This window comes from Staurois parvus, unplaced genomic scaffold (assembly GCF_062004578.1).
Source record: "Staurois parvus isolate SC_StPar_1 unplaced genomic scaffold, SC_StPar_1.0 ptg000104l, whole genome shotgun sequence".
Lineage (NCBI taxonomy): Eukaryota > Metazoa > Chordata > Amphibia > Anura > Ranidae > Staurois > Staurois parvus.
In genome coordinates, this window is record NW_028317900.1 from 4,970,435 (window position 1) to 4,995,017 (window position 24,583).

General features: G+C 40.3%; 2 protein-coding genes across 13 annotated transcripts in view; one reads left to right on the top strand and one right to left on the bottom strand.

Annotated features, from left to right (window-relative positions):
* The window catches only part of LOC149467665 (uncharacterized), a 325,880-nt gene that overhangs the window by 206,625 nt on the left and 94,672 nt on the right, over positions 1 to 24,583 (top strand). For 5 of the 12 annotated variants that reach the window (XR_016311878.1, XM_089671286.1, XM_089671282.1 and 2 more), the window contains one exon: positions 15,175 to 15,376. Coding sequence is in view for 4 of the 12 variants with exons in the window: in XM_089671286.1 (XP_089527412.1) it covers positions 15,175 to 15,305 (131 nt within the window). In the remaining 8 variants the exon portion in view is untranslated. Of the gene's footprint in view, positions 1 to 2,640; positions 3,821 to 15,174; positions 15,377 to 24,583 lie in introns of those variants that run through there. The other 7 variants (XR_016311873.1, XR_016311874.1, XR_016311879.1 and 4 more) reach the window with 4 other exon arrangements.
* Positions 1 to 24,583, bottom strand: part of AQR (aquarius intron-binding spliceosomal factor) — a 144,416-nt gene that overhangs the window by 1,749 nt on the left and 118,084 nt on the right. The window contains exons 31-34 of the mRNA XM_089671280.1: positions 24,232 to 24,402; positions 23,996 to 24,081; positions 16,148 to 16,322; positions 14,880 to 14,999 (exon numbers count right to left, since the gene is read on the bottom strand). Of these exons, the coding sequence (XP_089527406.1) occupies positions 14,880 to 14,999; positions 16,148 to 16,322; positions 23,996 to 24,081; positions 24,232 to 24,402 (552 nt within the window). The remainder of the gene's footprint in view (positions 1 to 14,879; positions 15,000 to 16,147; positions 16,323 to 23,995; positions 24,082 to 24,231; positions 24,403 to 24,583) is intronic.

The following is a 24,583-nucleotide window of genomic DNA, read 5'->3' on the forward strand; positions in this document are numbered from 1 at the left end:
ACCGGACTGTGTCCATGTGAATGAGGGCTTACAAAGTATCTACAAATTAATATACAGATAACAGAAAGAAAAAGGAAAGAAAAACGTACTTATTTGGAATATTTGTGTTTTTTATATTGTTTTGCATCCATCACAGGAAGTATAACATTCAGCATTGGGCCTAAAGGAAACTTGCCAAATAGTATATTTGGAGTAGCTTTTATTACAAGCTGGAGTGGATTTAGGTCTCATGCACACTATGCTTTATCTGAACACTTTTTTTCTGATGGAACAACGTGCCTAAAGCTGCACTTTTCAAATCTTTTAGAAGCATTCAAGCACATTAAACATTTGGGACTTCATTCAACTGTCAAGAATAGTAATTTCTTGTGGCCACTGAAATTAATGAATGCCCAAGTGGTAATCGCACCTAGTGTTTAGACATGTTTACATGCATTTAGACATGTCTGGCTTTAGTTTCTGCCGATATGCTCCTCTCGTAGACATGATTTTGGTGTGTTCACTTTTCTGCCCCTAGACACTTGTAAACCCCTATATGTTGCATGGACACATGGGCTAACATGAAGGGGCGTTTAAGGGCAAAAACAGGTGTTTGACAGCAGCAGTGTGCATGAGGTGCAACAGAAAAGACGAAATTTCTCCTAAGTGAATGCAATTTATATCTTGGAGTTTCACAAGAGCAGATTTCCCCATTGGGGGATTTTCCCTCACCTCTTCTAATGACAACTCAAATTTTTCAAATTTCCCTTCATATTCTGTCATATTAAAGTGGTCAATGGGACAGAGGGGTGATTTCCCCAATGGGCAGCAATAAAATCCTGACAACCCTTACACATTTGTATCCAAAAGAAAACTTGCCATACCCTTTAATAAAGAAACTCTCTCACTTATAGAAATTTGATGAAAACAGAAGTACTGGCAAAGCTAGCAAGTGAATACTTACTTCTCTTGCTGCTGAGCACTGCTCCACTGTAGAGAAATTGAAAGATAATTGTTTATCAGAAACTGACACTTCTGGGAGTGTCAATCTCCTGTATTCCTCTTCTCTCAGTGATTCCTCCAGATGACCTCTATGTCAGTACAGGACACAATACTGATTTGGAAGTCACTGAGAGAAACCAATGCAAAGGGGAACATACTGAAGACAGACAACTCCGAAAGTGTTGGTTTCTGAAAAAGCTCCTCCCAGCAATCTCTGGGTACTTTGAGCAATCATGAGATGCCTGTCTCCTTAAGCTGAACATAAAAAAGCCCTGTGATTTACAGAATTACCCCCTTTTTCTCTTTTCCAGTGCAGGATAGTTTATGTGATTTTGCAGCTGACAAGGTTATGAAGCATTTACATTATAAATAATATGGTATGAAGTAAGAGTCCTGAATCTAGTCAAGTTTTATACAGTACATAGGCAGGACATCAAGACCATTACACAAAAGATTAAGTGAACATGTAGCAAATATATAAAAAAAAAAAGGAAAAAGGATCATTGTCTATCGAGACATTTTAGGGATCACCATGATTGTGACCCGAGTGTCCTTAAATGATGTGGAATATATAGGATAGAGGTGCATTGGAGGGGTGGAGATAAGATTAAGCCGATCTACAAGAATGAAACATTTTGGATCTATGAAATGCAAACAATGAGACCTAGGGGTCTAAATGTGGATCTGGATCTTAATTGTTTTATTTCTAATTATTGAGGGAAAGGGGATGCTTTTGGTTAATTTAATTAATAAATTTAAAAAGGAGAGGAGAAAAAAAAAGGGAAAGAAGGAAAAGGAAGGAAAGGGGGAAAAAAAGAAAAGAAAGGGGGAGGAAAAAAAGAAAAAAAAAAAAAAGGAAAAAAAAAAAAATTTGAATTATAATTTTATAAAAAATTTTGTATTTTTTTTAGATAATATTTAAAAAGTAATAACTATATTTGAAGAAATAATTAATTTTCATATATTTTGATTAAAGAAAATAATTTTAAATAATAATTTTAATTAACTTTAGAGAAATTTATGAGAGTAATACTAGAGGATTTATAAGTATCAGTATATATAATTAATTGAGTATATTTAATGGGATTATTTATATAATGTTTAAGATGTATCGCCTGTGAATATTTAAATGGAAAGGGTTAATGTAAAGAATTAGGTTATTTTAATGTATTAATTCTTTTATATAATTCTAATATTTATGATTTAAAGTATTGGAATTGTTCAAAGGCTATATTATACAGTATAGGTTGATATAGAGTCGCTTTTTTGTAGTGTATTTTAAATAAGACTATATAGTAGATTATAGAATGTGGATGTATTATGAAAGACTGCATATATATATATATATATATATATATATATATATATATATATATATATATATATATATATATATATATATATATATATAGGGAATGTATCGATTTGGTAGTATTGAGGATTAAGTGGGAAAAGTCAATATAGACTGCTCATGTGTAGTAGGGAAACTGATATACGTAGTTTAGGCATTTCCCGTTAGTTTAGTACTCCCGGTATAATATATATAATTTTACTGGCAGTTCTCCCATCTCCAATATCACGACTTTGGTCATGGTGCCTGTGGGAGGAGGAGTATAAATGGAACCTTCTTGTCTGACGCCTGTATCCTTTATGACTAAGCAGGATGACGAAACACGTCAAAGAGAAGTGACGTCAGACGCACACGAGAACCGGAAGTGAGGCGGCGGCCATTTTAGTAGTGCCAAAACACACCAAACAATCTGGAGACTGCAGAGGATTGCTGAAAGGCAAGAGAGCACCGGAAGTGGGACGGCGGCCATTTTAGTAGTACCAAAACACACCAAACTATCTGGAGATTGCAGAGGATTGTTAAAAGGTCTGATATTAATGGATCAATGCGGTTTTAAGGCGTGCATATTGTGAGTACACTGAATAAAGATATTACATGGTACAGTGGCGGTATTACACTATTTTATTCCCCATATATTTTGGCAATTTGGTGGTGTATGGTGTAAGGAGTATGGAGCTGACTTGCTGATGGATCCTGAGGATCGAAGGAGAGAGGGATAACCATAAGGATCCTTTCAAGGGCTATAGAACTTCCATCCATATTTGGATAAGGCTTAATGATTTTGTTGCTCTCGTAAGGGGATTTATTCCTTACTTTAATAGAAGTGAACACGGTTTTTCACCTGGGTGGCACAATGCATGTTTTTCACTTATACACTTGCACTCTAACCACTATAGAGGATTCACAAGTGTGTTTTTTGTGAAGTGCATTCACTCAGTTTATTTATATAAAAGGATAATGCACTGTGTTTTGTTTTTTTTTAGGCGATTTTGATCGTGCCAGCCTGTGGGAGGCTCTAATATTGAGATTACTGTGTGGAATCACATATATGACAACTACAAACACCGGGGTTATAAGTTTTGGACTTTAGAATTGGACATATTTTGATATTTGGTTTTTTTTGGATTTTGTATGTTTTTGATTATTTATATTGAGTGGCATTTTTTGATTATTAGTTTTGATATACATGGTGCCAATTTGCTGCTATTCACATATACAAGCCAACAAGAATGTACATTAAACTCGTCCTAAACCAATATAAAGGACATACGATTATCCCCGAAAGCATAGGAATTTCCTATAGGTTTGACAGCTCAGTACACCAACATAATAACACAGGTATGCTTCCGTTAACTTTTTCTGTTACAAGCTGCCATTTCAATAAATATTTGTTTAAAAAAAAAAGTAAATCAATAGGTTTATCATTTTTCTTAGAGATGAATGTCAGTTTGTGGACTTTCTTACAAATAAATGAATACATTAATAACAGAGGTGTTGGTTTATTGGTATCCCAAAATCAGTGTGTGAAAATCAACTGGGCGAGAAACAATGATTTTACCCTAATACAGTGCCTTGAAAAAGTATTCATAGCCCTTGAAATTTTCAGCATTTTGTCATATTACAACCATACTCTTTCCATTTTCGGATGATGGATTTAATGGATCTCCGTGAGATGTTCAAAGTTTGGAATATTTTTTTTATAACCTAACCTATCTGATGTGCTCCTTGGAATTTATAATGCTGTTTGTTCACGAATGTTCTCTAAAAAACCTCTGAAAACTTCACAGAACTGCTGTATTTATACTGAGATTAAATTACACACAGATGGACTCTATGTATTAATTAGGTGACTTCTGAAGGCAATCGGTTCCACTAGATTTTAGTTAGGGGTATCAGAGTAAAGGGGGATGATACACTGAATACAAATGCACGTTACACTTTTGAAAACCATTTATAATTTTCCTTCCACTTCACATTTATGTGCCACTTTGTGTTGGTCTGTTGCAGAGCTCTCCAAACTGTGGCCCTCCAGCTGTTGAAGTACTACAAGTCCCATCATGCCTCTGCGAGTCTTGCCTGTGACTGTCAGAGTCTTCCAAGACCTCATGGGACTTGCAGTTCAACACCTGGAGGGCCATAGTTTGGAGACCCCTGGTCAATCCCATAAAACACATTTACGTTTTTGGTTGTAACATGACAAAATATGGAAAATTTCAAGGGGTATGAATACTTTTTCAATGCACTGTACAAATTTATCGCAGTCTTGATCTGGCAGCACAGGCTGATATACCGAATGTGTGTAACACCAGGCAAACAAAATACAGGAAACTGCTAGGAAAAGGGTTAAGTAGCATTGGAATATATCCTCTAGTACATTAGCTGATTTGAAACAGTAATGTTGGATTTCCCTGGGAAGACACAAACATTTTCCATTCTCAGCTGCACACAATCATTAGGATTAGTGCACCCACAGCACATTCAGACTGCTGTGTAACGACTTCCAAGACTCTGCGGAAAGATTTAGTGCTGAACTGTTGGGAGACAGCCAAGAACAGGAGGGGAACTCCCGCTGCTTTCTATCTGTCTTCCTTTACACACATATAAACCTTACTGCATCAAGCAGCATACTGGTGCAGTCATATAAAGCCTGAAACTTCAATAAAATGAGGTGACAGCATCATGGTAAATGCTGTAGAGACAAGATTCTCACCCCCTGACCCCGGCCATCTTTTCTATAATCTTGCTACAAAACAGAAATAAAGTGACAAGTGAGTTCCTGCAGTAGAAGCAACTCTGCCTAGCACTGCTATTCACACTGCATAAGCATGGCTGGTCTGAGGGATGAAGACAATGCAAGAAGTGTAGAAATGAGGGGAAAGCCCTCTAAGAAGTGACTGAATACTTCCAAGTTATTGTAAAAACAGATTTTTTTTTAAATAAACAAAGATATTATACTTACCTTCTCTGTGCAATAGTTTTGGCCCAATCCCCTCCTGGCTGGATGACACTGACCATAGCTGGAGCCAATGGGTCCCTCTGCTGTGTCTGACCCAATGAGGAGGAAGAGAGCCTCTGCTCTTGTGCACATCACTGGGTTGAGATCAGGCTCAGGTGAGTATAAGGGCGAAGGGGAAGCTACATGCAGAAAGTTTTTTACCTTCATATATAGAATGCATAAAGGCGAAAAACCTTCTGCCTTTACAAACACTTTGATTTTCTGACATAACAGCACTCACATGTATCTTTCAATTTCTCAAATTAATCATATGCACAAAAGTGAACTACAAATCAAAAGGCTTCAGAAAGTGCCTCAAATAGCAGGCTTCAGACAGATTAATTGCTCTCACTACTTGCAGTTCGGTGTAGGGAGTTTCCTGCAGAAACCTGCATGGATGCCTGGTCCATAAGGTCTTATTCACATGGCCGATTACTTGCAGGCCCCATTTTGAACAGGTGTTGCCGGCAACCCACAAATGTCTAATGGTACACATGGCTACAAAGACACAGCCGCTGTGGCCCAGTATCACATCCGTGCATGTCCATGCAGCCGCGTGTCCCAAAAGATATCTATGGACTGTTGGCATGTGGATGCATGCAACACCTGGGCCTCCCCGTGCCAGCAAAACACAGCCTGCAAGTAGTGAGCCATGTGAATGAGGCCTTATGCTATTTTTTGACCCTACTCACATTTGTGTAGTTTAAGGTGCAGTTAAATATATCCGATATATATTCTAATAATGACACTGTTCATGAATCCAAGCAGCTTTTTGAAAAAGCGCATCTAGCATAGATTCTAATGTAGCAGTGTGTTAGGCCTATTAACACAGAAGATTACCACTCTCCTTAGAAAATGCATTAAAAAAAAAAATACATTTTGAAATGTTAAAGTGTTAAAACAGTGCTTCAAAGATTAGCACTTCTGCCGTGCAGCAATAGGGACCTCAGCCTGAATCCCAACCAGGACACTACCTGCATTGAATGTTCTCCCTGTGCGTGCATAAATTTCCTCCAGGTACTCCAGTTTCCTCCCACACTCTAAAGCCATGCTGGTAGGTTATTTGGCTCCTGTCTAAATTGGCCCTAGTGTGTGGAGTTTGAGAGATGTGGACCTTAATTTGTAGGGCAGGGACCAATGTGAATAAATAGTATGTAAAGTACTGCATAAATTGACAACGCTATATAAATCCATAAAAATACTTGCTCACAAAGACCTAAGGATTTTCCCCATATGACAGAGGTGGGTCAATCACCAAGCCTGTCACATGGAGTGAGTCCCATTCTCCCACACACTTTAAACTACTGGATAATTACTTTGCTCCCAAGGGCTAAATAAAGCAATGGGGAAGTGTAAGAAAGATGCACATGCTGCTGTGGATTGATGGTATCAAAACAAGTTTGTTTCTTGCCTGGCACGGACAAAAATTTGATTTTTTCTACATACTTACCTGTAAATTTCATTTCCCGGAGTACATCACAGGACACAGAGCAGGCTATAATCATTACTATCTGGGTTATGCACCACCTACAGATCAATGGACACGGCCAGGCAGGAAGTCATCCCTATATAACCCCTCTTACACAGGAAGTACCACAGTTTTGTAGCATGGAATGAATACCAGAAAGAGGGGAGGGACCTCTGTGTCCTGTGATGTTCTCCATGAAATGGAGTTTACAGGTAAGTATATAGGAAAAAAAAAAGTCAAATTTTCTTTATCGTACATCACAGGACACAGAGCAGGGTATAATTATTACTATCTGGGATGTCTCAAAACAATCCATTTAAAAGGGAGGGAGACACCAATCCCAGACACCATAATCAGCCCAAGGACCTACTCCACTGCCCATAGCACACTGCAGCCAAAAGCAGCATCCTCTGTAGCTCTAACACCCACTTGTAGAAACTTGTGAATGTATGCACTGAAGACCAGGTAGCAGTGTTGCAAACCTAAGTCACTGACGCCTCATGGCAAATTGCCCAAGAGGCTCCTACACTTTTGTTAGAGTGCACTCTTACCCGAAAGGGTGGGACTTTCCTATTCAAACCATAGGCTTGAATGCTTAACTGGTGGATCCAATGAGAAATAGCTGCCTTGGATGCAGCTTGCCCTTTCCTGGGCCCTTCTTGGAGCACCAACAAGGAACCGGACCTTCTGATTTGTGCCAACCTTTTCAGAAAGACTCTGATGGCTCGCACTACATCAAAAGAATGCAGCAATTTCTTTCCTGGCAAATGGGGATTCTGAAAAAAAGAGGGCACAACACCACCTTATCATGGTGTAAGATTAAAAATGCCGTCTTGCAAAAAAGAGCCACCAGCTGATACCCTTCTTGCTGAAGTGATTGCAATTAAAAAAAAAACACCTTTCTAGTTAAAATGACTAGAGGAATATTGTGAGGTTGTGCAAGATATCCAACACTAAATTTAAATCTCAAGAACACAAGGGTAGCCTGACAGGAGGGACTGTACGAATCACCCCCTGCAGAAAAGCCTGAACCAGGGAATACGAAGCAGTAGGTCTTTGAAAGAATATGGACAAAGCTGAAATCTTTGACCCTTAATGATGCCCAAGGACAACCTAATTTCCACTCCTGACTGGAGAAAGGAGAGTGTGACAGATCCAACTGAGACCGGGGCTTTTGGAGGGGACAACAGACTGGCCTCTTTTCAAATTCTGCTTTCATGACAGCTGGTATCTGTTCCTCTCCTCTTCTCCTAACTGGACCTCAGATCCCAGTGTTGGTTTAGAAGTCCCAGAATGCAGGAAGCATCCCACTGCTGCCACCAAATATGACAGAATGCATGTCACCCCGATTGGGTGATTCTGTCAGAGAGCAGCTTCCTCGCTGCTGGGACCCAGGAACAAGGTATTATAACCAGGCATTGCACCCAAGACTAGACAAGACTAGATTGGATGCCAAACAGGGACTCTTTATTGAACTGAAAAAACAGGTCTTTATACACTCCAGAAATAGGGCTCATCCCCTCATGAACAATAAAACAGATATTACACTTTGGGATAAACATCCCACACTGATTACATAATAAGGTGAAGCTGATATCAATCTAATCTTATCATGTAGGCGCCTCCAGAAAGACTTGCCAACAAACAATAGGTAACTCAATTAACAAGGAGTCACGTGCCCAAAAGGATAGCCTGCTCTGTGTCCCTTCTAGCAGCCTGACAGGAGCCCCACGTGTAAGACACTATGCACCTATGTAAGATGGCTGCCTGCAGCTTCCGGCCGCTACTGCACATGCGCAGCGTGCCACGTGCATGCCCATGAAAAGTCCATTACTGCACATTTGCGGCAAGACACGTGCATGCCTGCCATTTGTGTTTGTGAGAAAAAAATCTCTACTGCGCATGCGTGGCATGCATGTCTGCTCCTGGAAAGGACACGTGCGCTGTCCTACAATCCAGAGAGTGGGCCTGGACTCCTGCTGACCACAGCTGGCAACAATAAGAAATGGTTACGCCTGTGATCCCCACACCCACAGGTACATTATATACCATATCCATATAGCTTGGTTCACGAACAAATAGTAGTGTTACCGTGTTATGTACATATATAATTGGCACCGGAGTATGTCCTCATATTAAACATGTTTAATAGAATAATAAATTATATCCAGCTAAAATTACTCTGTGCTTCTCTACGACCACAGACTGTGGTTGCACTGGATGTCTAGTACAATTTCAAAAGATGACTATCAAGGAGTAAAGTATTTTTACATACAATATGGCCTAAGAAGGAAAGTTGTATATGGGTTTGGGTTTTAACTAGAGAAAACAACCCTGCTTTAATCAGCTGTTGAAGTGCTAGCATGTCAAACCAGGCTTTCCATATTGCCCTGAATCTGTGCAAAGCTCCTCTGTGTTGTTAATTTGGGTTTTTCATCTCCTAATGTTTAAGAATGTCCATTCTTGATCCAGGGGGAAGGTTGTGGTATCTATTTACAAACAATAAGCTACTGGGCTTGAAAAAAGCCTCTAGATCTGACCTGGGCAAATTGCCTCCCTGTGGTTGTTCCTGTCCGGCTTGTGATGCCTCAACTGTCAGCACGCCTCTCTAAGCCTCAGTGAAGAAGCTGACAGGATCAGAGAAGCATGCTGATAGATACCCATGTGAAGATCTGCAAGAACTGGAAGGAGAGTGCCGAATGAGTCAAAAGGTACAGTGGGGAGGATCGGTTCTGGCGGTAGAGTGTTGCCTAGGAGACATATGATGCTCTCCTGCCACTTTGCTACCCAACAAAGTTCTTCCTGTGTTATCACCTGCACGCTACACACCTCAGGAGCCATGCACCTTTTCTTCACTCCAGGACAGGACCTCACTGTACTGATCTCAGGAACTCTCCTTCCAGTCATAATGCTTGCAGCTCTGCCAGTTATCTCCCTGAGCTTGTCACTCACATACCGGCACTCACTCAGAATGGCAGACCAGTTAAAGTGGAACTTCACCGCATCTGAGCACCACAAACAAAAAACGCTATTTAACTCAATTTTAATATACAACGCAAACTCTGCCATCCATCCGTGTCTCCATGCTTTATTTTGCAGGCCTTTTCCATCTTGAGTAAGGCTAGATGATTCTAGATGATTAATGTAGCATTTACTTCCTGGAATTCATCTGCCCTTAGCTCAGGCACACAGGCTCCTTTCTGTCGGGTGCCTACATAGCAAGCAGCTTGCTATGGGGGCACCCTCTGCTCCATGTATCCATTCCCACACAGAACTACGGCTTGGCCCTACCCCCCCTATTCACTTGCTGTCTCAGCCAATGAGGAGGAAGAGACCTGGGACAGCTGAGGCCGCCATGGAGAGGCTGTCATGCACGTCCCTGGATCTCAATGGGGCTCAGGTAAGTATTTAGAGGAGGGGGGGGGCACTGCTGCACACAGATTTTTTTTTACCTTCATGCATAGAATGCATAAAGGTAGAAAACCTTGAGCCTTTACAACCACTTTAACTGAGAAAACCCATCCACCTTTCCTGAATACTCCTGGAATGTATTACATCATTTGCCTAGTTAAAACAAGTAAATATGACATACTTGAGGATTAAAAATAGTTAAAGTTGGTTGAGGGAGTGTAGTTCCACTTTAACCCTTGCGCCTGTCTGCTCCCTCGCTGCTTTTACCAGCTTGCCCTACACCAACATTGTGACCAGCAGGTCAGCAGAGGATATTTCTTCACTACTGCTTTTGCTGATCAATGCACTGTTCAATTGGGCAACTATGTGGCAAATGAGGTTTAATGTTGATAAATGTAAGGTGATGCACTTGGGGGCTAAGAATATGCATGCATCATACATACTAGGGGGGGTACAACTGGGGGAATCAATGGTGGAGAAGGATCTGGGGGTTCTGGTAGATCACAAGCTTAATAATGACATGCAATGCCAAGCTGCGGTTTCTAAAGCGAGCAAAATCCTCTCTTGTGTTAAAAGAGGTATAGACTCCAGAGAGAGATATCATATTACCCCGGTACAAATCATTAGTAAAACCTCATCTGGAATATGCAGTTCAATTTTGGGCACCAATTCACAAAAAGAATATTGGGGAACTGGAGAAAGTACAGAGAAGGGCAACTAAACTGATAAGAAGCATGGAGGAGCTCAGCTATGAGGAAAGATTAGAGGAACTGAATTTCTCTCTTCAGAAGAGGAGAGAAAGGGGGGATATGATCAACATGTATAAATACATCAGTAGTTCATACAGTGAACTCGGTGTAGAGCTATTCACCCTGAGGTCATCGCAGAGGACAAGGGGGCACTCTTTACATTTGGGGGAAAAGAGATTTAATCTCCAAATATGGAAAGGTTTCTTCACAGTAAAAGCTGTGAAAATGTGGAATAGACTCCCTCAAGAGTTAGTTCAGGCCAGCTCAGTAAATGGCTTTAAAAAAGGCCTGGATTCTTTCCTAAATACACAGAATATAACTGGATACTAGAATTTATAGGTAAAGTTGATCCAGGGAATATGCAATTGCCTCTCAGGGGATCATGAAGAACTTTTTTTCCCCTGCAGGAGCAAATTGGATCATGCTTTGCTGTGTTTTTTTGCCTTCCTTTGGATCAACTGTGGATATAGGATTATAACTTTTTTTTTATGGTTGAACTAGATGGACTTTTGTCTTTTTTCAGCCAGACTAACTATGTAACTATGCTTTTAATAATCGTAAGTGTGCACACTATTTCATGTACCTATTCCTAGAGCCAGGAGTTTATGGACCTTCCAAGTCCAATGTTGTTTACCCAAGTCTGCTGGATAAGACTCCATTCAAACTTGTGTGACTTGTCATGCGACCTTGGACATGAAAAGGTGCAGCCCATTCATTTCAAAGGAACTGTTAGGATCTGTGCGACGTAAAGTCGCAACGATTTTGAAAAGGTGCCTGCACTACTTTGATGCAATTTTGGCCCAGATAATGTAATGTCGGATCAAAGTTGTACTCTAAAGTACTTTGGAGTTGCACAAGTGTGAATGGAGCCTTAATCAAAATATTATTTTACTATACACTAAAGGCCCTCCACAACAGTCCCAGTTTCTCATGTGGCCCCTTGGAAAAATTAAATTGCCTACCTCTGCTCTGGATATTGCTACCTTTAATTTGTTTTTCTTGACATAAGCAAAAGGGGATAGGGGTATGGTAACAGAAAAATATCTGATTTTAATGTTTCACTGTTTGCAGCACATAACCCCACATACAAAAACATTCCAATTAAGCTAATAAGGTGCAAAAGAGCCAGAAGAGGGCTTGCAATAGTGCAGACCTCCTGTAATGTAAATACCAGACCATATGACTGGTCTCTTTTACAGAGTAACTGTTAATAACAAACCCATACTTTCTAAAATCCTCAGTAGTAAAGCTCCACACTTATTTGAATTGTACACACAAACCACATACTGAACATTCAGTATAAACAAGAAAATAAGTGGCACTGTAAAAATCTTGCAGCCGATATAAGCAGTTATTGAGCTGTCAAATACACTCGAGTGGGATACCAAATACACAGATTTTCTAAATGTTTTTCAAAGCTACCATGTAGAGTCAGTGGTCCAGTTGCTTAGGATCATTAAGCTTATTAAGACCTCCTCTAATCTAGATGTCTTAATTTTTGGTAAGCTGCTCTGTATACTGTCTAGTGGAGGGATTGCTTACTACCCGGTGGTTTTAAAGAACACTTAGAAGATCTATGGATTTGGGATTCCACTTGTACAGAACAGGCACATCTAAACAGGACTCATTCCATAATGCAACATAAAACATTGCAGCCTATCACCATTTAGGACATCTGTGCAAGCTCCAAAACACTTCTAAGGTCCGACCTTCATAGTGATCATTGTAAAAACACAAGCTGCTAAGCATTGCTCAAGTGGGTATGGGGGGGTAACTTTTTAACTTTGCATTATAATCACAGATGTACAGTCAGGTCCATAAATATTGGGACATCGACACAATTCTAACATTTTTGGCTCTATACACCACCACAATGGATTTGAAATGAAACAAACAAGATGTGCTTTAACTGCAGACTGTCCGCTTTAATTTGAGGGTATTTACATCCAAATCAGGTGAACGGTGTAGGAATTACAACAGTTTGCATATGTGCCTCCCACTTGTTAAGGGACCAAAAGTAATGGGACTATTGGCTTCTCAGCTGTTCCATGGCCAGGTGTGTGTTATTCCCTCATTATCCCAAATAAAACGAGCAGATAAAATGTCCAGAGTTCATTTCAAGTGTGCTATTTGCATTTGAAATCTGTTGCTGTCAACTCTCAAGATGAGATCCAAAGAGCTGTCACTATCAGTGAAGCAAGCCATCATTAGGCTGAAAAAACAAAACAAACCCATCAGAGAGATAGCAAAAACATTAGGCGTGGCCAAAACAACTGTTTGGAACATTCTTAAAAAGAAGGAATGCACCGGTGAGCTCAGCAACACCAAAAGACACGGAAGACCACGGAAAACAACTGTGGTGGATGACCGAAGAATTCTTTCCCTGGTGAAGAAAACACCCTTGACAACAGTTGGCCAGATCAAGAACACTCTCCAGGAGGTAGGTGTATGTGTGTCAAAGTCCACAATCAAGAGAAGACTTCACCAGAGTGAATACAGAGGGTTCACCACAAGATGTAAACCATTGGTGAGCCTCAAAAACAGGAAGGCCAGATTAGAGTTTGCCAAACGACATCTAAAAAAGCCTTCACAGTTCTGGAACAACATCCTATGGACAGATGAGACCAAGATCAACTTGTACCAGAGTGATGGGAAGAGAAGAGTATGGAGAAGGAAAGGAACTGCTCATGATCCTAAGCATACCACCTCATCAGTGAAGCATGGTGGTGGTAGTGTCAAGGCGTGGGCATGTATGGCTGCCAATGGAACTGGTTCTCTTGTATTTATTGATGATGTGACTGCTGACAAAAGCAGCAGGATGAATTCTGAAGTGTTTCTGACAATATTATCTGCTCATAATCAGACAAATGCTTCAGAACTCATTGGACGCCACTTCACAGTGCGGATGGACAATGACCAAAAGCATACTGCAAAAGCAACCAAAGAGTTTTTTAAGGGAAAGAAGTGGAATGTTATGCAATGGCCAAGTCAATCACCTGACCTGAATCCGATTGAGCATGCATTTCACTTGCTGAAGACAAAACTGAAGGGAAAATGCCCCAAGAACAAGCAGGAACTGAAGACAGTTGCAGTAGAGGCCTGGCAGAGCATCACCAGGGATGAAACCCAGCGTCTGGTGATGTCTATGCGTTCCAGACTTCAGGCTGTAATTGGCTGCAAAGGATTTGCAACCAAGTATTAAAAAGTGAAAGCTTGATTTATGATTATTATTCTGTCCCATTACTTTTGGTCCCTTAACAAGTGTGAGGCACATATGCAAACTGTTGTAATTCCTACACAGTTCACCTGATTTTAATGTAAATACCCTCAAATTAAAGCTGACAGTCTGCAGTTAAAGCACATCTTGTTTGTTTCATTTCAAATCCATTGTGGTGGTGTATAGAGCCAAAAATGTTAGAATTGTGTCGATGTCCCAATATTTATGGACCTGACTGTAGTAATATTCTTTATTCTTTATGTGTACGTGATTTTTCATGCACTTGCTATGGCAGTTGTCAACCACATTTATGCAGTGTGCTTACCTACCTAGATTTTGATCTATGAAGAGGTTTTATCCAGCAGTAAGACTTCCTAACTTTTCAGCTCTGTCCCCTCTCACGGACATTATTCTACTTTGTATACAATATAGAATAAAGAGTCCAATAAAAAGTACCCATACAGGTGGACAGGCTTAGATACTCATATCTTAATTCCTGGATTCCCTAGACAAATATAGGATATCAATAAACTGAACCAAAACTAGAGGTCTGATATTTTACCATACCTTTAACATATGTATATCAAGTTTGCATATTGTTAGAAATATTCACCTGGTGGACAGGAATTGCATAATTTAAAAAATAGACTGTTACAATATAAGAAATGTATGTGAGGTATGTAAAGGGATGATCCATCTCCACTTACCTGGCGGTACTGGTACTGCTGACTGGTGCGCATCATGTGCATATACATATCATACACAAACATAGCCATCTCTGGCATGTTTTTGATAGCCTGGGCTGGGTAAGGTGGCATCACACCATTCTGTAAATAGAACGCAAGGCATTAGCTAGGACTTATTAGCATACGCACTTATATGCAGTACAAAGAAATGTGTGTTTTCTGTTCTAGTAACTGCAATGGAAGAATAGAACAACTTAAAGAAATGTAAGCACAGTATGAAACTGGAAAATGTATTTCTGTGTCTCTATTTTCCTAGCATCACTGGGGAAACCAGTTCAGCAGAAGTCTGAAAATTGTATGAAAATACTTTCTCATAAGCCACTAAACAGTTGTTCCTTGGAGTCGGATTCCACAGAATTGCAACAAGATCGACCTGACGTTAAATAGAGAAAAATGCTTTATTCTGCCAAGCTGTACTCTCATGGCTTTGCCATCGTTAGAAGACCTCACCTCTACTGGTACGTAAAGGATAGGTTTATCTTTTTGAACATGGACAACCATATTTAGGGTGTAACATGCTCCAGTCCTGCCCTTCACAGTCCCCATACACTTCCCCCCCACCGACAGAAGGTGGGGGATCTTGTCACAATTTGAAAATGGTGTGGCTGTCCAGTGCTCTGCCCACACAGCCACATAATTTATTCACAGTGTTCTGTGATTGGGAGAACTAAAAGTATAGATTTTATAGAAAATAAATGTATTAATAGAAAATAACACCAAATAAAAACCTTGTTTGCCCACCCCCCCAAAAAAAATATCTATTACTTTGTTATCTTAAGAAACTACAATATTATTGCTGATTAAAAAGGCCTACAGTGGAAATGAAAAAAAGAAATGCTATAGGAGATTTACAGGCACAAGAGTTGAAGAGGGTAAAACATTAACACATACTGAGAAAAATGTTACCATCGTGTTAATCTAATTGACAAGTTAACTAAAAAAAACCCTATAAAACAATACACTTTTTCTTGCTTCCAAAAAACAGTCCCGATAGAGTCCAGATTCTTACTGGTGATTTAGATCCCAACCAAGCTCTGTTAGTTCCATCTGTGGTCATTATTCTGAGAAGAGTAACCAGCTGTTGAAGCACAAGTAGCTAGGGGGTTTCCCAAACTCAAGATCTCAATGACCTGGTATTTGGGAGTACAGAGGAGTAACTTGTAAGGTCTCCTAGCATAGTCATTTCTTCTATGCAGTGCTAGAGCATATCAGATATAAATATTACTTACCATCCTCTGTGTTGGGAAGGTTTCACTAGGTAAAATGTGCAGCCGCAGTGGACGAGCAGTAAGCTGACTGAATGCAGGGGTCAATTCAAAGCAGTTCTGGAAGAGGGAGACTCGAGCGAATATGTACAGACCAAGTCGGGCTCTAGACATTGCTACCACTAAGCGCCTGACGTCCCTAGAAGAACACAAAGACAGCACAAGTTACAGGCTGTTCACATTCAGTTTAAACTGCCGTCTACAGGATGATCGGATACAGGCAAACAAAAAGAACTTGCATATAAAAGTGCAGTGCTGAAAGTGCAAATACAGAATACTGCCCTAACTAAACATTGGTGCAACCAAAATGTGACAAATAACAAAGGTGAAAACAAAAAACACTGTGAAGGTGAATAAATAAGTCCCAGTGTCAGAGGACACTAACAAATGTCCTTGAGTGCAATCATAAATCTTTAATTGCTTAAATGATCAAATGTATTCAAGTGAAACACGTGTCACCCCACTCAGTGCTCAAGGAAGGCTTACTAGATAAAATTTGACCATCATATTATAGAATGGTCAAATTGGGCACAGATATAATCCTATGACAACCGCTCCAGCCTCCTCCACAGGTCAAATGGAGTTCACCAACAAAACACATTGGGTGGAGCTAGGGCGTACATCACCACGCACACGTGCACAACAGCGCCCATTTTGGAAGTGGGAACGCGCAGACCTTTGCTATTATACAGCACTGTATTTGATTTTTATTCATGTAAGTGCACTATTTTGGTTTAAATAAATTTTATATTTACATTTTTTTTATTGAAAAAAGCAAACATACAGATCAACAATACAAACTGGTGAGAAAATGATAAATTCTCGAATAAGAATCATTTGTAAAATAAATGACACAAACATTAAGTAAGGAGATGAGAAAAATTGGACTTAGCAGATAGATATGGGACCCTCCAATATAATTAAACATTTAACCAAAAATATCTAAATACATTTTATAAAAGATTTCACACTATGGGAAGCTTTTTTATTCCATGCACATGCCTTTTATATGCCTGATACCGATGATCCATATGGAGTGGGTGAAAGCCATTTGACCTATAGTTGGAGGCTGTGGAGGAGGCTGGAGCGGTTGCCATAGGATTTTATCTGTGACCAATTTGACCATTCTATAATATGATGGTCAAATTTATCTGGTAAGCCTTCCATGAGCATTGAGTGGGGTGACACATATTTCACTTGAATACGTTTGATCACCTAAGCAACTGAAGATTTATGATTGGCACTCAAGGACATTTTTTAGTGTCCTCTGACACTGGGACTTAGTTATTCACCTTCACAGTGTTGTTTGCTCTTTTATATTATTTGTCACATTTTGGTTGCACCTATGTTTTGTGAGTAATACACTGTATTTGCACTTTTATATGTGTGTTTTGCCAATTCCTTATATCAGAAATTAGTGCTGGTAGCTTATGTCTTTGTGAACCAATGCAGATTCTGATATTTTTTAAACAAAAAACTGTAGGTCATCCCAGGATAACCTCTCCTAAAATCAGCATTCCTCAATTTTGTACCAAAGCAGTGCTGCCAGCCTGATCATAAATACAAAGCGGTGGGACCTGTATCCCTCAATGGACTCCAAAAGAAAAGGTATTTACAACAAGTACAGAAACACTATTTTCATTCTCATCCATAGGGGGACATGGGAAGGCTTAAATCTTTCTCTCATCCAAAAGCAAGCCAACTGAGGCATGGGAAATATAGCAAACAACTGCTAACACGACCAACAAAAGCAACAGAAACTAGGGACTACCTGCAGCACAGAGAGCCGCCTGAAGGACTTTAGTCCTGAAGCTGGCATTGGATGAGGCAGAAATAACCACCTGGTAGAGAACACGTGAAGTGAAGACCAAGTGGCAGCCTTTCAAATCTGGAAATCAGCTGTCTGATGCTGAAAAGGGCAAGAGGAGCTCACAGATCTAGTAGAGTGAGCCATAACAGGAAAGGTGGAATCTGATCCTTGAAATCATAAGTCTGCCTGAGCCACCTAGAAATGGTGGAAAGAGAAAATGAAGCATGCTGGGGCCAATACGTAATGACAAAAAGTGAGATCAAAATATTGTTGTGAGGGACTTTAACCACTTCCAGTCCAGACACTTTTACCCCCTCCCTGTCCAGGCCAATTTTCAGCTTTCAGTGCTATCACACTTTGAATGACAATTGCGCGGTCATGCAACACTGTACCCATATGAATTTTTTTGAGACAGATAAAGCTTTATTTTGGTGGTATTCACCACTGGGATTTTTTATTTTGCTATATAAAATGAAAAAGTCCAAAAATTTTGAAAAAAGTGTTTTATAAAATTTTGCAAATATCGTATTTTTTGCCGTATAAGACGCACCTGACCATAAGACGCACCTAGGTTTTAGAGGCAGAAAGAAGGAAAAAAAAAATTCTGAACTAATGGACTGCAGACACAGTACAGGAGATGACCAGAGACTGCGGACAGCACAGGAATGACCAGAGACTGCAGACAGCACAGGGATGACCAGAGACTGCAGACAGCACAGGGATGACCAGAGACTGCAGACAGCACAGGGATGACCAGAGACTGCAGACAGCACAGGGATGACCAGAGACTGCAGACAGCACAGGGATGACCAGAGACTGCAGACAGCACAGGGATGACCAGAGACTGCAGACAGCACAGGGATGACCAGAGACTGCAGACAGCACAGGGATGACCAGAGACTGCGGACAGCACAGGGATGACCAGAGACTGCGGACAGCACAGGGATGACCAGAGACTGCGGACAGCACAGGGATGACCAGAGACTGCGGACAGCACAGGGATGACCAGAGACTGCGGACAGCACAGGGATGACCAGAGACTGCGGACAGCACAGGGATGACCAGAGACTGCGGACAGCACAGGGATGACCAGAGACTGCGGACAGTACAGATGACTGCTGACCTTTGGGGAGGTGGGGAGCGGGTACCTGAATTTGACAGGTACCCGCTCTTACTTCTGCAAAGTTTTTGTTTGATCTTACCTGTTCCTCGATCCAGCCGCGCGCTGTCTTCCCGGCTTCTGTAATGGCGCTCGGCATGACAGCCGGGTGCCCAGTGCGCATGAGCGAGAAGCACTTGCGCTTTCTGATTGGTCCGGCGGCTTCTGGGATCTGTCATGTGTCCCAGGTACCGCCTTACTATTCACAAAAAGCACCGCTTCTTGCGCATGCGCACTTGGCACCCAGCTGTCATGCCCAGTGCCCACACTACAGAAGCTGGGAAGACAGCACGCCGCTGGATAGAGGAACAGGTAAGGTCCCGCTGCAGAGCTGAGCGGCCGGCCCGGTATTCTAACACGGCCGCGGTGGAAATACCGGACCGGCCGCTCCATAAGACGCACTGACATTTCCCCCCCAGTTTTGGGGAAGAAAAAGTGCGTCTTATACGGCGAAAAATACGGTAAATATTTCATCATAAATCTTGGCCAAAATGTATTCAGTTATCTTTTTAGTTAAAAAAAAAAAAAAACAACTCAAATTAGTTTATAACCAAAAATTTTTTACATTTTTATTTTATTTTTTTTATATTATTTTTTTTTTCTACATACTGTCACCCTAGCAGTACAGTGTCACACTGTACTACTTGTGGGGGGTGATGAAATTTCTTTTTTCTTTTTTTTTTACACTGATTGCTTTTACACTCAATGACTGTAAAAGCAATCATTTCTCCTTCTCTCTGGCTTTATTTTTGCAGCCATTGAGAACAAATTTGTGAGCTGTGATTGGTCACAGCTTGTCACATGGTACAAGACTGTTGTGAATAGCCTTGTAACATGTGACCTCTGTGATCATTCACAGATTTCACACATAGTAAGCCATGATGTCACAAGTGACATCCTGCTTACTACTCTGCATGTGATCACTGATTGGCGAATCAGTGATCACATGATCGGGACCTCGCACAGAGGTCCCGTACAACAATCGGTGTTCCACTGTGTCCGGAGGACACAGCGGGCACTGGATCGTGGTGCTGCTCGCTCCCAGGGAGATTGCACAGTCCATAATGGCGTGTGCCGTTTATGAACGGCAACCCGCCCCTGGACTGCCACCGTCCTGCCGTTTATATACAGCAGCCGGACGCCAAGTGGTTAAGTTATAGCACCATAGAAGAAACCAACACACTCAAATAAAATAGTTGAATAATGTATTAGTACAAAAAAAAAATAATATACATATATTTACATAAAACACAGGCAACTTAACCACTTGACCTCCAGAGGATTTACCCCCCTTAATGACCAGGGCTCTTTTTGCTACTCGGCGCTGCACTAATTCAACTGATAATTGCGCGGTCATGCAATGCTGCACCCAAACAAAATTTACGTCCTTTTTTTCACACAAATAGAGCTTTCTTTCGGTGGTATTTGATCACCTGTGCGCTTTTTATTTTTCACGCTATAAACAAAAAAAGGCAAAAAATTTTGAGGAAAAACAATATTTTTTACTTTTAGATATAAAAAATATATAGTAAACTCAAAGTTGGTTATAAATTTAGGCCAAAATGTATTCTGCTACATGTTATACAGCGCTGCGCTAGTTTAACGGACAATTGTGCAGTCATGCAAAACGGTACATAAATGAAATTTACATCCTTTTTTTCCCAACAAATTGAGCTTTCTTTTGGTGGTATTTGATCGCCTGTGCGGTTTTTATTTTTTGCGCTATAAAAAAAAAGGCTGACAATTTTGAGGAAAAAAAAAAACAATATTTTGGACTTTTTGCTATAAAACATGTCCAGTAAAAAAAAAATTGAAAAATCAAATTTAGTCATAAATTTCTGCCAAAATACATTCTGCGACATGTCTTTGCTAAAAAAAAAAAACCCAATACGTGTAAATTGATTGGTTTACGTGAAAGTTATAGCGTTTACAAATGACGAGAAAGATACTGGGATTTTTAGGTTTTTTTTTAATACTAATAATGGCGGCGATCAGCGACTTATGGCGGGACTGCAGCGGACATTCTGACATTGGGGGGTACTGACTTGGGGTCACTGACATCCCCAGTGACACCAATACAGTGATCAATGCAAAAAAAAAAAAACACTGACACTGTACTAATGGCACTGGGGAGGAAGGGGTTAAGTTTATTATTCAGGGAAAGGGTTAACTGTGTGAAGGGAGTGTTTTACTAGGGGGCGGGGGTGTGTACTGCAGGGAACACCGCTGATCGGGAGAGAGAAACTCTTCTGTCCCGACCAGCGTGTCCTGGAGCTGCCAGGGAACTGACAGAAAGCACAGCTACTGCAGCTGTGCTCTCTGTCAGCGATTGCTGCCGATTGCCGCGACATAGCCGGTAACGACCGGCTGTGACCCGGCGACTGACATCCGTGGCTGTGATCGGTGGGACAGGTAGGGCGGCGGAGCGCCCCCTACCTGTTTTAAAAACACACATTTTAAAACGTGCTTTTGCCCAGCCATGCCGCCCTGCCGCCCTACCGCTGTATTTCTACAGTGGCTGGGCGGCATGTGGTTAAAAATGCTTGGTGCATTAACAAAATGCATCATATACTGTTTTGACCACCTGTATTTATAATGTCAACTTCATACCGATGTCCCATTTCACCAATCAGTAAATGGTCAACGTGCTTCCTAGATACTTCATGAATACCAACAGCAATATGGGTAAGAAGATGTGTAGATAGATTTTCACAGGCACTGTTATAGTCTGGTACTTAGTATGCAATCTTTCCTGGTCTACCTGACCTTGGCTTGGTATCAAGGGATCCCCGAACTTTCCACTTCTTAATATTTGATTTAACAGTACTGACTGGCATATTCAAGGCTTTGGACATCTTTTTATGTCCTATTCAATCTTTATAAAGTTCGATTACCTTGTTACGCAGGACTTTTGACAGTTCTTTTCCGATCCCCATGGCTCAGTATCTAGCCTAGTCAGTGCTTCCACGTAAGAGCTAACAAATTGATTGACTATTTATACACTGACACTAATTGCAATTTAAAAAGCCACAGATGTGGAACATTAACCTCTAATTGGCATTTTAACCCATGTGTGTCATCTTGTGTATCTGTACCAAGGACAAACATTCCAGGGTATGTAAACTTTTGATCATGGCCATTTGGGTGATTTCTGTTATTATTATTATTATTATACAGTATTTATAAAGCGCCAATAGTTCGCTCAGCGCTGTACATTACAAAGGGGGACAGAACATGTGACAGAACAATACCAATACAATGCAAAACATGAGGGGATCGAGGGCCCTGCTCTTTCGAGCTTACAATCTAGGATTATGATTTAAAAAGGAGCCAAACAACTATTTGATAATAAATGGCTTCATATGATCATCATCCTTCAATAAAAGAGCATTTTGGCATAATCAGTCATATTAGCAATATCAATGCCAAAATTTCACAATTTCTGCAAGGGTATGCAAACTTTTGAGCACAACTATATATAAATATAGTATATATATATATATATATATATATATATATATATGTGTGTGTATTGTTATATATGTGTGTATATAACAACAGTCATTATGTTGTAGTTTTTTGTTAGGTTTATGGCCATGTCTCCTGAGGGTGTTTATATTTAACATTTAATTAAACAAATGGGCATTTCTTCTAGGCAATTACTTTTTAACCATCATGTTCTACCACTTAATCATTAATAAAAAAAAAACTGACCTCTGACGCATTACCTTCATCATAAACACCATGAAACATTCCATTTTTTTTATTTCACACAATTAGAATAATATAAGGCTCAACGCTGAAAAATCTATGCATAGACTTTGTTTTGTACTCCATGGAACCTAATTATAGAGGATATTGAGCAGTTCAGTCCCATCATAAGTGATAACTGCCATGCAAAGTTTTAAGAACCCCTTTTGTAATTCTAGCAGTCAGCACAGAGCATCTGGTACAAGAGACACTGCTCTGCAAATGAAAATGTAAAGTGCGTGTGGCATACAATTGGTGGCCTGGCCCGACAGAAAAAAAAAAAAAACACATGGATATGGATAATGCTATGCTAGTATATTTTTATGTAAGGGATGGTGGCAAGTTGTCTTGATTTGGTCCATCCTTTTTGCAACTGAAAGCTGGTTGAATGTGGGTAAATTTATTAGAAAATTGCTCTATACATGTTCAGTATTAGCCATGTCCATTCTACACAAATCTCCGTTTCCTCAGGATTGCTGGTACACCATGACACAGACTACAAAGCATTCATCATGACAGCTCCAGACAAACCATCCAGTCTGTGACACACCAGACTGACTTTATATCAACAAGCAGGAACAAAGAATGTACACAGTGCTGTAACTGGGATCTGGCATATTACAAATCCCTGCTCAGAGCTTCTGCTAAAAAATTATGTTTCAGCACTTCAAGATCACTCAGTACTATACTCACTTTACACCACAGGCAGCTTAAATGTCCACACAATATCCACACTATTACACAGTGTCTTCCTAGCCATCTGCTTATCATGTACAATTGTATCTGTTAAAACTACTACTCTAAGCATAACAGTCATGCTGGAAAATGCAGTCCAACAAAAAATATGAAAAACCTTTACACTGTGTTATGAGGCAACACCAACCTTCCTTGTACTCTGACTTGCTATGAAAAGTATGCATAGAAAGCAGACATTAACATGCTGCATCCACTCTGACTGCAATAAACATAATTCAGGGACCTCTGCAAGTGTCTGTTTTATACCAGCAATATAAGCGGTGTGGCTGGAAAGACGGAAGCAGAAATTGGATTGCATTTCTCATCTACTTTACATTTGCTGCCGCAGACTTCTTACCTCAGGTGACCCACAGCTTTGGTTCTGACAAGTGACAGGATGATATAGTCATTCTGTTGTCCCTGGAACCGATCCACGGTTGTGACCTGCAAATACGCAAAATATAAACATCTAGTTTTTAGAGGGCAAAGCTCTAACTTGATGTACAGAATTATAGCCTCAGCAAGTTATATAGACAGAAGCTGTTATTTATTTTAATAGGAAAAAAAAATATATGACAGTGATTTACAGCTTACCTTACTTGGCTGTCCTATAACATGGTTGTTGCCGCAGCGCTGGTTGATGATGTCACGGATTAAGTGCTTTTGTCCATTGTATGTGGTTAGGATACTGATCCGATTGGCAGGATATCCAAGCAGACGCATATACATAAACAAAGCTACTGCATACTCTGCTTCAGCCAGATTCTACAATTTAGAGAACAATGAGTTTTAGAGTATTTGTAAATGCAATTTAAGACATTTCCTTAGATAAGGATGCATTCTATGGTGTAATATAGACTATTGCTGTGCAAACACAAGATATTAATTGTGCCTTTGGAGTCAATGCATCACTATACCTTAACTATAAAGACACATTTATTGCATT